At 48.8% G+C, this 14,712-nt stretch overlaps 1 protein-coding gene and 1 non-coding gene across 2 annotated transcripts in view; one reads left to right on the top strand and one right to left on the bottom strand.

The window, feature by feature from the left end:
* Nucleotides 1-14,493, top strand: part of Paxip1 (PAX interacting protein 1) — a 32,105-nt gene extending 17,612 nt beyond the window's left edge. Inside the window, exons 6-10 of the mRNA XM_036180780.1 lie at nt 2,016-2,642; nt 8,220-8,991; nt 9,360-9,454; nt 13,244-13,339; nt 14,338-14,493. Of these exons, the coding sequence (XP_036036673.1) occupies nt 2,016-2,642; nt 8,220-8,991; nt 9,360-9,454; nt 13,244-13,339; nt 14,338-14,493 (1,746 nt within the window). The remainder of the gene's footprint in view (nt 1-2,015; nt 2,643-8,219; nt 8,992-9,359; nt 9,455-13,243; nt 13,340-14,337) is intronic.
* LOC118580926 lies at nt 6,929-7,031 on the bottom strand. The gene has a single exon (XR_004944587.1). It is a non-coding gene; the product is annotated as a U6 spliceosomal RNA (small nuclear RNA).
* Nucleotides 14,494-14,712: the final 219 nt, after the last annotated feature.

Below are 14,712 nucleotides of genomic sequence, written 5' to 3'. Positions count from 1 at the left end.
AGGTCCCTCAGCAGCAGTGGGGAACAAATACTCCAAAAGGAAGGTACTAGCATTCTAGTGTGCTTATCGGCATAGGAGAACACTTATGGGTGGGTGAGAAACGAAGGCATTTGGTACCTGTTCCTGGGCAGAGCAGTGCTGTTTACCTTCCTGATGTGCATGTGTGTATTTAGAACAAAGAAGTTGGAAGCAGCTCCCTTTTAGCTGTAGCCTCTCACCGTTGTGATCCCAGGCCTGCTCATGTTCCTTTATTTAGCTATTATTTTCCTTGTTTTTTGAGACAGGGTCTCACTATGTACCCTTGGCTGGTCTCGAACTCGTTATTGTAAGAAACTCCTTTTTTTTTTCCTGTGAAAGGTAACTGGCCCACCAAGGACCCATACTGCATAAATCTCCAACTCCTAAAACTTGTATGTAATGGAATTCAAATACTCCCCTTCCCCCCACCACTGTATAGCCTTGGCTGTCCTGGAACTCACTATGTAGACCAGAATCACCTCAGACTCAGAAGTCCACCTGCATCTACCTCCCAAGTGCTGGGACTAAAGGCTGCTGTACTGCACCTGGCTAGGAATCAACATCTTTTAATCCTCCCATAAAACTTGTTTACACAAAATCCCTGCTGCATTTTCAGGATTTGATGCCCTGGAGGGGCCCATCCTGTCCCCTCTCTTACGTTTCCTTTGAGCTACTTTCCCAAGTAGCCAGTTGGGAGTAGACTGAGGTGAAACCACCAGTAAGGAGGAACTGGTTTCACAGAGCCTGGCCTTCTCAAGGCCTGGAAACGTTTTTCCATCCTTCTGTGTTCCTGCCCCGGCCTGGTGCCATCCTTGCTCCACCGTAAACTGCAGCTGTGGCTGTGCGTTCTCTGGCAGCATGTGGCCATTAGTTTTGGTTCTGTGTGTTGGCCAGAGAGAAGCAAATGGATGTGATTTGACTGAACAGTACTCACACGCTTTTTTAAAAACTACCTTAAGTAATAACTTAAGTAATTACAAGTAATAACTCTTGCTTCTCCAGGAAGCTTCACGGGAGGCAGGCCCTTCCCGCTTCCTCCATTCTTTGCCCTTTTCTCATAACCATCTGCCTGTCTGTCTGCCCTCCTCGCTAGGCAGTCTGTCACTCCCACCTGTGTCCTTCCGGGAGCGTTCCCAAGACCTGCTCCTGTCAGATCTTCACTAACATGCCCGAGTTTCTTTTTTGAAGCTGCAAGAAAATACTCTGGCAAAAGCAGCTGAAGGGAGAGACTCCATCATGGCAGGGAGAGGACAGCGACAGGAGCCTGAGGGAGCTAGTGGCATGTCCACGGTCAGAAGAGGGAGCAATGCATGCAGATGCATGCCAGCAGTCAGCTTGCCCTCCCCATCACACTGTCTAGGATGCTCTGTTGGGACATCATCTGCCCACAATTACTAGGTCTTCCCATACAGTTAATAGAGTCAAGAGACTCTCTCACAGAAGTCCCCAGAGGCCTGCCTCCTAGGTGCCAAGTTGGCAGTTAATATTAACATCACACCTTGTCACTTAGTGCTAGTTTTAAGTTTTATTCTTAATGTTTGTTTAACTTCCTTTTTGGGGGGCGGGCAGCCACACCCCTGTGACCATTCTTATAGTATTGTCTTGAAGGTACTTGCCCAAAGTTCCCTTAGTGAATGTCAGTCTGTTTTGGACAGACATCTCTGTAAAAAGCTTTTGTGCTTTATTTGTGTATAAATAGATTTCAGGTCTTCACTTTCTCATTTTCCATAGATTTCTAGTTCTCTGTATGTACTTAAAACATTGCCTGTAAAGTTCATTTAAACCGAATCTTAGAAGCCTCCCGCTTCAGTGAACAACCCCATCCTGTGGCACCTCTGACAGCTCTGGCTCACAGACACAGTCGGGTTCCGCCTCTGGGTATCAGGCAGGGATATCAGCAGCTCTGTATCCCCATCCCACTTAAACGCCCTCCTCAATTGCATGATTATAGCATGAGAGGAAAGCATCATCTATATGTGTTTATGCTTCACTTTCAGGAGAAATACGAGCGTGCTGTCAAGAGGGCAAGTATTAAGATTGTCACCCCTGACTGGGTCCTGGACTGTGTGTCTGAGAAGAGCAGGAAGGATGAAGCCTTTTACCATCCGCGTCTGATCATCTATGAGGAGGAGGAAGAGGAGGAGGAGGAAGAGGGAGACAACGAAGAGCAGGACTCTCAGAACGAGGGCAGCACTGAGGAGAAGTCAAGTGCGGCCAGCTCTCCAGAAGCCTCTCCTGCTGACCAACCCTTCTCTCCCAAGCCCAGAGCCGAGGTGTCTAAAGGGGAGTTGATGTTTGATGACTCTTCTGATTCATCCCCTGAAAAGCAGGAGCGGAGCTTGAACTGGGCCCCTGCTGAAGCCCCACCGCTCACCACGGCCCAGCGCAGGCTGCCTCAGGGAAAAGGGCCAGGACTTATTAACCTGTGTGCCAATGTCCCTCCTGTCCCTGGGGACATCCTGCCTCCTGACATGCGGGGTAACTTGATGGCTGCTGGACAAAACCTCCAGAGTTCTGAGCGATCAGAAATGCTAGGGACCTGGAGCCCAGCTGTCCGGACGTTGCGAAACATCACAAACAACGCCGACATCCAGCAGATCAGCCGACCATCCAATGTTGCACACGTAAGTCTCAGGAAGCTGAAGGCTGCATTCAAGAGTGGGATTTTGTTGTGACCCTTCAGATCAGGTTACTTATGAGTCCCGTTTTTGTGGGAACTTCTTTACAGTCATATTAAACAGGCATGAACCAGATGGTGATATTTGAGCCAGTGGCTACGTGAGGCCTTATGGCCTGGCAGTGTGTCATTTGTGTCCACCCGGGAGTGAACTCAGTGGGTTTCCTAAAGACTCCTCTCTTCGTGTGTTGCTGCTGTTGGCGCATGTTATCGTGAACGTCAGTGTCAAAGTCTGCCCTCAGACTGATGGCAGGAAGAGTCTTACGAAGGAGGTGCTGTCGGTCAGGCCTGAATTAAAGGTTGTGGAGAGAACTGGGGACACAGCTCTGGGTGAAAACCCAAAGCCAGCACAGAATTGCTGTCCTGAGAACATGATGAGAAGTGAGCTGAGTGGTGTGAGAAAGCCATGGGAGACAGCCAAGGAGCTTGTCATGGGGCCATGGGAAGAACGTGCACTTTCTTCATGGGAAGCATACAGGATTGGAGTAGGAGTGTGCTGACGTCTGTCAGGTGTATGAAGAGTTATAAAGGGGTGGGGGTAGGTGGGAAGGAAGCAGGGAAGCCCCACAAGAGGCTAGAAAAAGGTGCTAGAGAGGATCCTGGTGAGGGAGCAGAGATGTTACTGCTTTGAAAGAGCTGCAGGTGTGACACCTAGACACCTTTCAGGTGATGTGTGAGAAGAATGATGGGCAGGGAGACGTCTGATAAGATGTCTGAATGAGTGGGCTCAACAACACACAATGCTCACCAGCTTTGGAGCAGATGAGACTGTGCATGAGGTAGGAGGAAGCCGGAGCGACTGGGTCATTCTGGGAGCAGCCGGGCATGGGCAGCCAGAAGCCTCCTGGTCAAGAGCTACGCTGGCGGCTTCTCTGTTCTGGCAGATTTGTCCCTTTGTGGTTTTTCTTCAACAGTTTTTGGCTGTGGGAACAAGCTGAGGCAGGACCCAGTGCCATTTGAGGTGGGCATAGGGAACTCCAAATGTCCTGGGTGTGGAGTGGTGTTAAGAGTCATTTTGCTGGATTTAATTGTAGTGAGGGCTTTACATAAACCTCTGTTGGTTAGAGATGCTTAGAAAACCAAGCCTGTAACTTGAGCAGTGAATACTGATGGTTGGGATTCTAGAGACAGTGGAGGGGACGGGTCCAGATCCAGGTGACTCCATTCTTTAGGTGTTGGAAAAAGCAGCTGCTGAGGCGAGATAGGTAGAAGAGAGTTACTGGGTCTGAGGAGAATGGGAGACTGCAGGGTGGTTGATTCAGAGACCAGAAGGCCGTACTGCTGGGCATGGCTAGCACTAGTTTAGGTTGGCAACTACAGCTTTAATGTGACCTGGGACATAAGAGGAAGCTCAGGCTGGACGGAGGGAGGATGAGGGCCCAGCTAGAGGCCTGTGGAAAGAATGGTTCCAATGGTGGACAAGGAAGTAGTTATGGACAGAGCCTGGACTGTGACCTTTGGAGAGGTCAAAGTAACAGGTACATTTTGCCTTGGTCAAAATGGTAAAATACATTTGCCCAGATTCCAGGGTTCTCCATACAGGCTGGAGTTCAGGCTTTTTTGGGGTGGTGATAGTCTGGTAAAAGCTGGCCAGGTTGGAGCTGGAGAGATGACTAAGTGGTTAAGAGCATTGGCTGCTCCTCCAGAGTACCTGGGTTTGAGTCCCAGTACTCACGTGGTGCCTCACAGCCATCTAACACCAGTACTAGGGGATCTGCTACCATTTTCTGCCCTCAATAGCTACTGCATGCACATGTAACACAGGCATACATGCAGGCAAAACAACTGTTCATATAAGAGAAAAATAAATGAATCTTTAATAAACAAACAAAAACTCGGGCCTAGTGTTCCAGAACTGTAGCCACCTTTAGGAATGAAGTCTCCCTGGTGGCCTGAGATCCCACTACTTCCTGCTTGACTGCCTTTGTCCCTTCCCAGATGTCAAGTGACTGTTCATGAGGTGCATGCCTTTATGACTGACCATAGCTCTGCAGTGTGTCTAGGAAGGCATGGAGGGGAGGGGGCCCCAGATCTGACAAACCAGGCATATCTCCTTGTGGGTATTGTGAGGTAGGCACTACTAGACTGCACAGAAAGGGTGGTTCCAGCCCGAGGACAGAGGGCGTACCACCCTGCCTTCCTGCATACCAGTGTCCAGGAGGCAGGAGCGGTGTGGCCTCATGGCCACACAGTAGGATTGGGCTTAGGAGAAGAGCAGTGGAGGACAGCAGGAAGGGTGCTGGGAACATTTAGAAGAAGCAAGGGGTGTTATGATCAGTAGGCTGGAGGCAATGAGGGTGGACATTTCTGACCACCCTTGAGAGGGGGTGACACCACCAGGAGAGAAGATAAGGAGGTTACTGGGTCCGGGTGGACTTGCCCCACCATAAACACTTGGAAATGTTGACTAAAAAGATCTCAGAGCTGGTGTGAGAGCTAGATGGAGGTGTGAGGCTTCTGGCTGCTCAAGAGTCTGCATCCCTCCCTCCCTTCCATGAGAAGTTCTGAGTGGCAGCCATGCATTCCATATTGAAGGCATGGGCATCCCCCTCTGCTTTGGACTAGTGACTAACCCCCTAGTGACTGATTAGAGCTGGTCAGTTACTATACGCCTGCTGTCTGTGTTCACAGACATGCAGGTTTAAGTGTGAGGACTGATTCTTAAGTGTTTGGATTTAGACATAGACAGATGTCTGAAATGAGCTGAGGGCCAGGGACTGCTCTGACACTGTCCTCCAGTGATACTGGCTCCAAAATGGAGCCAGGTCAGCTAGCAGCAGCAAAGGTAGGTTCAGGTCACTGTGGTGCTTCCCGAGAGTCCCCGCCACTGTATACAGAAAATGAACTGCAGAATGTTAGACAAGGGAGACTTAGTTTGACCTTTTGGTCAAGGTGGAGGGGTTGAAGGTGTATGTCCAACTCCTGTTTTATGGCGAGTGTGTCCTAGCTAGGGCTTGTGTGGTATGCCGTGATGCTGTTTATATTCTAGCAGGAGCTCAGATAATGCAATTTGAAGGAGGGAAGATTCAAAGTTGCTGTCTGTTTGGAACCGCTGCTTGCAGGTGGCATGGTCACATGGTCAAGTCCTTGGGACTCTTTCCCTTGGGCTCCTCAGGTGGCTGCCTTCTCAGCTTGGGGCAGATGAGATGGGAGGGTGGTGTGAGCATAGCAGAGCTCTGGTGGTGAGCCATGGGGGACATTTCAGCCTTCGCTTCTAGGCCCAGGGCAGAAACAGTCCCACGTCATGCCTTTCTCCTGCTCTCCTTTTTTGTTCTTGTTTTTTTTTTTTTTTTTTTTTTTTTTTTTTTTTTTTTTTTTTTTAAAGACAGATTTCTCTGAGCCTGGAACTCACTCTGCAGACCAGGCTGGCCTTGAACTCAGAACCAGGCTGGCCTTGAACTCAGAAATCTGCCTGCCTCTGCTTCCCAAGTGCTGTGATTAAAGGTGTGTGCCACCACCACTGGGCTTCTTTTCTTTTTACCATATGACCTCCCCACATAGACATCAAAGTCTGCTGCATCCGCTGATCTCTCAGAACCAGTTGTTGTCCAGGGGGATGCTCCTTGACTGCAGATTTCCCCCATGCCTGTCCTGGCAGCTGCTCTGGTGTTGTGGGGCATCTCTTCTGGGGTCATTTTGGGTGGGGTTGATAGTGCAGAGGACAGCAGTGCACCAGATGGCTGCTTTGGCATATTCGTGTGGCAGGCGGTCTCTGTATTTGTCCCATCTGTTGCTTGTTTGAGGAAGGATAGTCGATAGCTGCAATGATTTCTCAGGAAGGCAGAATATTGTCTTTTAAAAACAATTCTTTAAAGACATACTTATTAAACAGCTGTACATTCTAAGCACTGTTTTTAGTGCTGGCATATATCTGTGTACAAAATAAAGAAAGATTGCTTTCATGAGCCCAGCTTTTATTTTTTGAAATTTTCTCTTTTCCTTTTCTCTCTCCAAACCCTCTCATATACCCTTCCTTGCTCTCATTCAAATCCATGACTTTTTCTCTATTAATCGTTATTATGTGTTTCTCTGTGTGGACATGCACTCCTAAATATAGAACAGAACCTGCTTAGTCTGTATGTTACTGGTTGTATATGTTTTTAGGATTGACAGTTTGGTATGGAATAACCGATTGGTGAGCTCTTCCCTGGGGAAGACTGCTGCTCTCAGCTCTCCTCAGTTGCCTCCAGTTCTTTCTGTAGAGTGGAGGCCTTGTGAGCTTTCCCCTATCCCAAAACTATGGAACTCTTCATGAGTGTGCGTGTCATTCTTGTGTAGGGGCCATGCTAATCATGTCTGTAGTGTTCCAGTATTAATATGTGTGCTTTGTTTGTATGTGCGTGTTCACACATGTGTGGGGGCATGTTTCTACCACAGTGTTCATGTGGAGGTCAAAGAAAGAATCTGCCTGGCCTTGCCTTCCACCGTATTTGAGACCAGGTCTCTTTTGTTCACTGCTGTGTAGCTAGGCTGTCTGAACCCTGAGCTTCCTTACCTCCCCAGTCTCTGCCTCCCTTCTCCCTGTAGATGACAGGTGTCTGGCTCTTCAGTGAGTTCTGGAGAAAGGACCAAAGGAGGTCAGGTTGCCATGGCCTATTCCCCAGCACCTCCCTCCTCTTAATAATAATGTTATTATTATTTGAGAATACGGAATTGTGTAGCTCAGGCTAGCCTTGAACTCCCTGTATAACCAGGGCTGACCTTGAACTCCTGATGCCCTTGCCCCCAAATCCCAAGTCTGGAATTACAGGTCCATACCAGCAAGTCCAACTAACATTCGCCTCTAAGCTTGCCTTTTGTTAGAGTCCGTCTGCCCCTCCTCTGTATCCCCTTGCACTGCCCAGGGCACAGCGAGGGAGGAATGGGGACTGCTGCACATAGCTGCGGTCCGAGTTGCCCTGCTGGTGAGAGCTTGTGTCCCCTGCCTTATCTGAGTGGAGGTGATTCCTAGAAGCAGGAGGACGGAGAACATGGCTGCACCTGTGGTGAGGTTGGAGCCAAGGCTGCCATTTCCAGAGCACTCTCTAGTTAGTCAGCAGCAAAGCATGGTGTGGAGGGAGGGGTTGCCCTGTAGAGTGGCACATTCCTAGTAGCCCAGCCTGCGCAGGATCAGATCCTGCCGCTTGTTTGCTTGCTGCCCTGTTTGTGTGAATCAGGGCCCCAGTGTGTGTGTGAGAGAGGTGGGGGGGGGTCAAGGACAACTTTGGGGAATCGGTTCTCTATTTGTACAGTGGGTTCCAGGGCTTAAATTCTGGTTGCCAGGCTTCGGTAAGCAAGCTCTTCACCTGCTGAGCATTTTGAAGCTACAGTGTTTGTTAGTCCATTTTCTGTTTTTTAATTCAGCATCCTGCTCTCTGGATGTTGAATACAAAGTACATGTGAGAGCCGCATGGTGTTGCTGTTTGGTCTCTGTTATGTAGCGGTTTGGCGTATCAGCTGCGTGGATGCACTGTTACTTGTCTGGGAGCGTGTAGTCCCTTCCAGCAATTATTGGTAGTGACTTGGCCCTCCTTTTGTTTTTTAGATCTTACAGTCCCTTTCAGCACCCACAAAAAACCTAGAGCAGCAGGTGGCGCATGGCCAACAGGGACACCCCACTGCCAGTGCTGTGCTATTTGGCCAGTCTAAAGGCGCTCCCGAGACACACGTGTTGCCACAGCACCATCCTCCCCAGCAGCCACCTCAGCAACACCCAGTCCTGCATCTTCAGCCCCAGATAATGCAGCTCCAGCAGCAGCAGCAGCAGCAACAACAGCAACAGCCTTACCCCCAGCCGCCATCACATCAGTTCCCTCAGCAAGTCCATCAGCATCAGTTTTCTCAGCAGCAGCTCCAGTTTCCACAGCAACCATTACACCCTCAGCAGCTGCATCGCCCTCAACAGCAGCTGCAGCCATTTCAGCAGCAGCATGCCCTGCAGCAGCAGCTCCATCAGCTGCAGCAGCAGCAGCTCCAGCAACACCAGTTAGCACAGCTCCAGCAGCAGCAACAGCAGCAGCAGCAGCAACAGCAACAACAGCACAACCTTCTCCAGCAGCAGCACCAGCAGCAGCAGCTCCAGCGCCTGCACCAGCAACAGCAGCAGCAGCAGCAGATGCAGAATCAAGCAACACACTTGAGCCAAACATCTCATGCACTGCAGCACCAGGTTCCACCCCAGCAGCCCCTGCAGCTGCCCCTGCAGCCCCCACCTCAGCAGCAGCAGCAGCAGCAGCAACAACAACAGCAGCAGCAGCAGCAGCAGCAGCAGCAGCAGCAGCAGCAGCAGCTTTTTGGACATGACCCGGCAGTGGAGAGTTAGTACTGGTTCCTATTTTCCCATAAGTTACGAGCTTGCATAAGTGCTCCCAGAGTATGGCACCTATCAATAATTGTCGCCCATGGAGTGTGAGTCTCATACCTGTCAAGCAGGCGTTACAATGAGATAATTAGGGTTCTTTGTACTTCACACAACGCAGTGAGGGTCAGTGTTCACAGAGTATCCAGGCTGCCTCAGGAGAAATGCTGAGATTTAGTGCTTAGACCCAAATTATGTCCTGTTTTTAATGATCTGGTTTTGTATGTAGATTAGTATATTTGTAGCAACATTTCAAGTGTAGTTAGGTTATGGATTCAAACTAAAATCATCAAAGTGCACTTTTTATATTCACGTCTGTTACTCTAGTTCCAGAAGAAGGCTTCTTGCTAGGATGTGTGTTTGCAATTGCGGACTATCCTGAGCAGATGTCGGATAAGCAGCTGCTGGCCACCTGGAAAAGGGTGAGCTGGGGAAGCCGGGGTCCGTGTGCTTGAGGGGTGCAGGCTGGTTGTTCTCATGCACCAAGTTCTGTGTGTACTCTGGTATGATGGGTGCCGTTATGAATGCTGCCCTCTGGAGAGGTGCCCATCCCTTTCTGGGTAATGGTTACTTGTAACTGGTGTAATTGTGGAATGGTAGTCTATCTATTTATTTACTCATTGTTTATTCATTATTTTATGGATGCCTTTAAAGAAAAAGAAAAAAAGTTTGAAAAGTCTTCTTTTTTTTTTTATTATTTTATTTTATTTTATTTTTGCCAGAGCTGAGGACCAAACCCAGGGCCTTGCGCTTGCTAGGCAAGCGCTCTACCACTGAGCTAAACCCCCAACCCCAAAGTCTTTCTTAAAATCATGCTTCAAATCAAAAAAATCAAAATGGAGCATGTACACACACACACACACACACACACACACACACACACACACACACACACACACCCTTAGATAAAAACTGAGTTTAGAATAGGAACATACCTTGAGTGTTATTCACTATAAGCAAGCATTCTTCTTGGTGCGTAGACCTCTGCTAGGTGCCAGTGCTGCAAGACTGGGTAGTGTTGAATTGGCAGAGGCTGGGTAAGCCAATAGGACAGAGGTAGGCATTGTGGTGGTGTGGGAAGGTCTAGGACATGCAGGAGCCTGGAAAAGGGGCTTGTTAGAGCTGTTGGAAGTGATCATGAGACTGTCCATGGGAGGGATTAGAGCAGGAATAGGGGGAGACGATCCAGACAGAACAGCCTAATGAAGGTGTGCCTGTGACACTGATTGGGACTGCCATCAAGTCCAGCCCTGGTCAGCTCTTGAGTCAGGGAGCGCAGAGACAAGGTTTGTCTTTCAATACTCTGTTAGGTACTATGATAGTGGGATTTGGGTTTTTCTTACAAGCTGTATAGAAAAGGGGTAAGCAGAGTTACTAGATTCTGTGTTGTGTGGTAAGGAGACTTTGGGCTCATTAGGAGGGTGAGTGGCGGGCCAGCCAGGAGAGGATGAGGTATAAGGATAGGGCTGGGGAGCCAGAGGGTGTCCAGGGGCTGCAGCAGCCAAAAAGTGGGGAGAATTGGGAGCTGTGGGAGCTGTGGAGTAGGGTATTGAGAAGCTTCATGAAAGGTAGAGTCAGAATCAAAGGTCACGAAACAATGAAGTGTGGAGTTTCATATCCTTGTTTGAGGCAGGATCTCTCCAAAAGTTGTCCTTGAACTCTAAGGATGACCTTGAACAGCTGAACTTATTGCAGCCACTTGGGATTACAAGCATGTGTTGCCACACCCAGTTTCTGGGGTGCTGGGGACTGAGCCCAAGGCTCTTGTCAAGCCTTGCCAGCTGAGCCGACACTGTCCGACACTAATCAGATAAGCTTGCTAATGTCTGTTTGAAGGAAGGGTTGGACTGAGCAGCAGCATAAGTTTCTTGCTTTGTTTTTGGTCCTTTTCTGATTTTTACCTTTTTTTTTTTTTTCCTCACCTGAGCTGAAGATCAAGCTTGCCTTGCTCTCGAGAAACAAGTATTTCCCCACTGTGCTAACCCTCTCGTCCTGCAATACTACATAAGGGGAGTTGGGACAGAGAAGCGAAGAGAATAACAGAGGTCAAGGATAACAGCTTGCAGCTGGGATACACGGGCAGACTAAACAGGGAGAGCAGTGTTGGTGTAGGGACAGTTCAGGACACTTGAGAAACTAGAGGCTTAGTCAAGGGAGACTGCTAAGATCAGGGCCAGCCAGGCCAGGGGCTAGGGCTCAGCATAGGCTGCAGGGCCACTATCAGTTGAGATGCTGATTTCGGATTTGAGTAGCATATAGCCTGCCCATCAGATGAATGCAGCTGCAGTATGGATGAGTCCAGCTCAGAGTGCTCACTTCCCCCAAACCTCTACTTGGAAGCCACTGATCCAGCAAGGGGTACATGGCAGCCAAGAAATAGGACTTGACTCTGGATGTCGGAGTCCCTTGGATAAGCATGAAGGGAACTTCAAGTAGATGTGAAAACAGAGCTAAAGAGCTGGCAGGTGGGGCAAGGAAGCTGAGGAAGCCAATGAAGGTTCCAGTTCCCTCCTGGGTAAGACTTCTGAAATGGCTTGGTTGGCTGTGACTCAGTTGCTTGCAGGGAGTACTTGCCATGCCCCGGGCTAGCCAAGGCCTCACACCATGGGGCATGGCAGCTGTCTGAGTGGCCAGAGTGCCGCAGTTGGCTCGTGCCCCTTCTTCCTTGAGTGACTCAAGACCAAGAGCAGGATGTGTGGAGGAGTCCGTGGCAGTGCGGGAGGAAGCCCTGAGGCTTATTGAGAGGATATGTGACTTGAGGACACACTTTACATGCGTTTCTATGGACACTTTCAAGACAACAGTGTGAAGGGTGGGGTGAGGTAGTGGTCAGCATCAGGAAACAAAACCTAAACAAGGAGGGAGTATCTGTCGTAGGGTACCATGGGAAGCCACCTGGATGACCTGGCCTTCACACAGGAAGGTCAGTAGATAATTTGTAAGAGAGTTAGAATGTATTAGTAATTATCAGAGGACACAGCTCAGGTGGTGGGTGGGAAGCAGGTAAAGGCAGGAACTGCTGTCTTTGTCACATCCCTTTGAGGCTAAACTTATGAACAGTTAAAATAAAAATAAACACTGCATTTGAAAGTGGCAGATGAAACCAGAATCGGATCGAGACAGGTCTTTCCCAGTGTTAAGTTTACATTTTCAGCTGCTGTGCAGTAATGTTCTTCCCTGTGGTGGACAGCCTTTGGGCTGATACATAGGGTGTAAAACCAGTGTCAGGGTAGAATAGTTCCTTCTTCAAAGCTGGAATCAGTTTTCATGTTCTATATATGGTGTGTGTGTGCCTGATGCTTGAGGCATTGGATCCCCTGAACGTGAAGCTAGAGATACAGGCAGATAGATACATGGGTGCTGGGAACTGAGTGTAGTTAGAGTTTTCCTGCCTGGCCCAGTCAGGACAAATCTCTCTTACCCGCCAGTCCCATAGTCGCTCAGACCCAACCAAGAAAGCATACAAAAACTTACATTGTTTACAAACTGTATGGCCGTGGCAGGCTGCTTATTATCTACCTTTTTTTATCTTAAATTAACCCATTTTTGTTAATCTATACTTTGTCACATGGCGTGTGGCTTACCAGTGTTTTTACATGTTGCTTCTCATGGCGGCGGCTGGCGGTGTCTCCCTCCAGTCTCCTACTTCCCAGAATTCTCTTCTCTCTTATCCCGCCTATACTTCCTGCTTAGCCACTGGCCAAACAGCATTTTATTTGTACAGAGTGATATCCACAGCAACTGAGCTTGAGTCCTCTGGAAGAGCAGTACTCAGTCTTCTCTGCTGAGGCATTTCCAGCCCCTCGGATGTAGTTTTACACACCACACTTTGATGTGGCTTTCTGTTATAGTGTGAAGGTTTGTAAGGGCAGTGGATCTGCTCTGGGAGCATTTGGTAGAAGAGACAAGATACCACTGGTGCCCAGTGAGAAGTCAGGGTGAGCACCACCCTGTGCACCACCCAGGCAGCTTCCCCACATACTCATTGATCAAAACGTCAGCAGTGCTGAGCTGAAGAGGCTCGGTTTTAAGTAAGAACATTGCATTCCACTTTCTATGAAATAACTTGAGTAGCATAGTGCTACTCTAGAGTGCTGGAGGAAGGTTCTGTGAATGGTGTGTGAATGTTGCTGTTAGGTGCTATTTATCCTATGGTGAATGCTCCTGAATAATTGGAACTGATGGCATGTTTGGCTTCGTCTTTTGTGTAGATAATCCAGGCGCATGGTGGCACTGTGGACCCCACATTTACAAGCCGATGCACACACCTTCTCTGCGAGAGCCAAGTCAGTAGTATGTATGCCCAGGTAAGAACAAATGGCCACTATGACTGAGAGGCAGTAGTATTGCTATGTGCAGCCCAAGAAGCAAGTGCATACTGTGGGGAACAGAGTGTCTTGTGGCCCACGCTAGCCTTGACCTCAGTGTATAGCAGAGGACAACCTTAAATTGTGATCCTTTCATCTTTACCCCTTGAGTAGTAGAGATATGTACCATTGTACTCAGTTTTTGTGGTGGTGGGAATCAAACCTCATGTGTGTTAGACAAGGGAGCTACTGCATCCTCACCTCACAGTGCTTATAATCTTGCAGAGAATATTTTCCTGCCTTCAGAAATAAGAAAGCCACTTCATTGGGTTTTATACTGTGGTGGATGGCTCTGGGCAATAGAGAGGCACAGAAGATCCAGGTAGAGGCAGAGAAAGGGCAAGCCCTCTTAGTCACCATCCAGAAGATCCTCAAATGGGACTTGGCACCATTTGGGGGTTTGCATGCAAGATCTTCTGAGGGTAAGACCCTGAAAGATCAAATAGTAAACCCTGGGCTGTAAGTTCCTCCCAGAATCACCTCCTTACCCCTGAGGTTTTTCATTTCTTCTCTTTTTATAAAAATGTTCCTGGTAGTTGACAGATGGGTGTTATTGTGTATGTGACAGTGACTTTAGGAACACCTTGTTAGATACTGTTGACTGTGAGCTCCATCTGTGGCTAAGCTGAGGAGTAAGTTATATGTCCATGCTTTGTATGCAGGGGATGGGGTGTTTCTCTTTGTGGGAGGATTGTGTTGAGTCATTTCTGATTACAGTTTTTCTTTAAGGTTTAATTTTAGTCACGTGTATATGTGTTTCTTTGTGAGTGCATGAAATGTGTGTAGGTGCCCTGGGAGGCCAGAAACCTCATGTCTTTTGGAAGTGGACTGATTCACTGGCTTCTGGGAAGGTGGTGCTGTATTGTGCAAGCCAGCCATTTCCTACCTAGTTGTACAGCAAAGAGCAGAGACAACATGACCGTTGTTTTGTTTGGCAGGCCCTACGGGAGAGGAAGCGGTGTGTCACTGCGCACTGGCTCAACACAGTCCTGAAACAGGAGAGAATTCTGGCATTCTCTGGGTCATTTGGCTGCAAGTACCCACAAGTACTGACCAAGTTCTACCTGACCGTAGCTGACTTATCCTTGGATTGAAGTATCAATGAGGTAAAATGACATGTGTCTTGTGCTACTGCTATAGTAGCCATGACACCCAGAAGAGAGTAAAAAGCAACCCAGGAGTCTGGGACAGAACTGTGGAAAGCCTTGCAGGAGAGGGGGCAGGCCTCACATGCTGTGAACAGGGTTTGCCCCCAGGTGGGAATGCCACAGGGAAATGCAGGGCTCGATGGGGTGGCACCAGTTTCTTCTTCT

Source organism: Onychomys torridus, chromosome 3, assembly GCF_903995425.1.
Source record: "Onychomys torridus chromosome 3, mOncTor1.1, whole genome shotgun sequence".
Lineage (NCBI taxonomy): Eukaryota > Metazoa > Chordata > Mammalia > Rodentia > Cricetidae > Onychomys > Onychomys torridus.
Note: the sequence above shows the minus strand (reverse complement) of the source record. Positions and strands in the feature narration are given on the sequence as shown.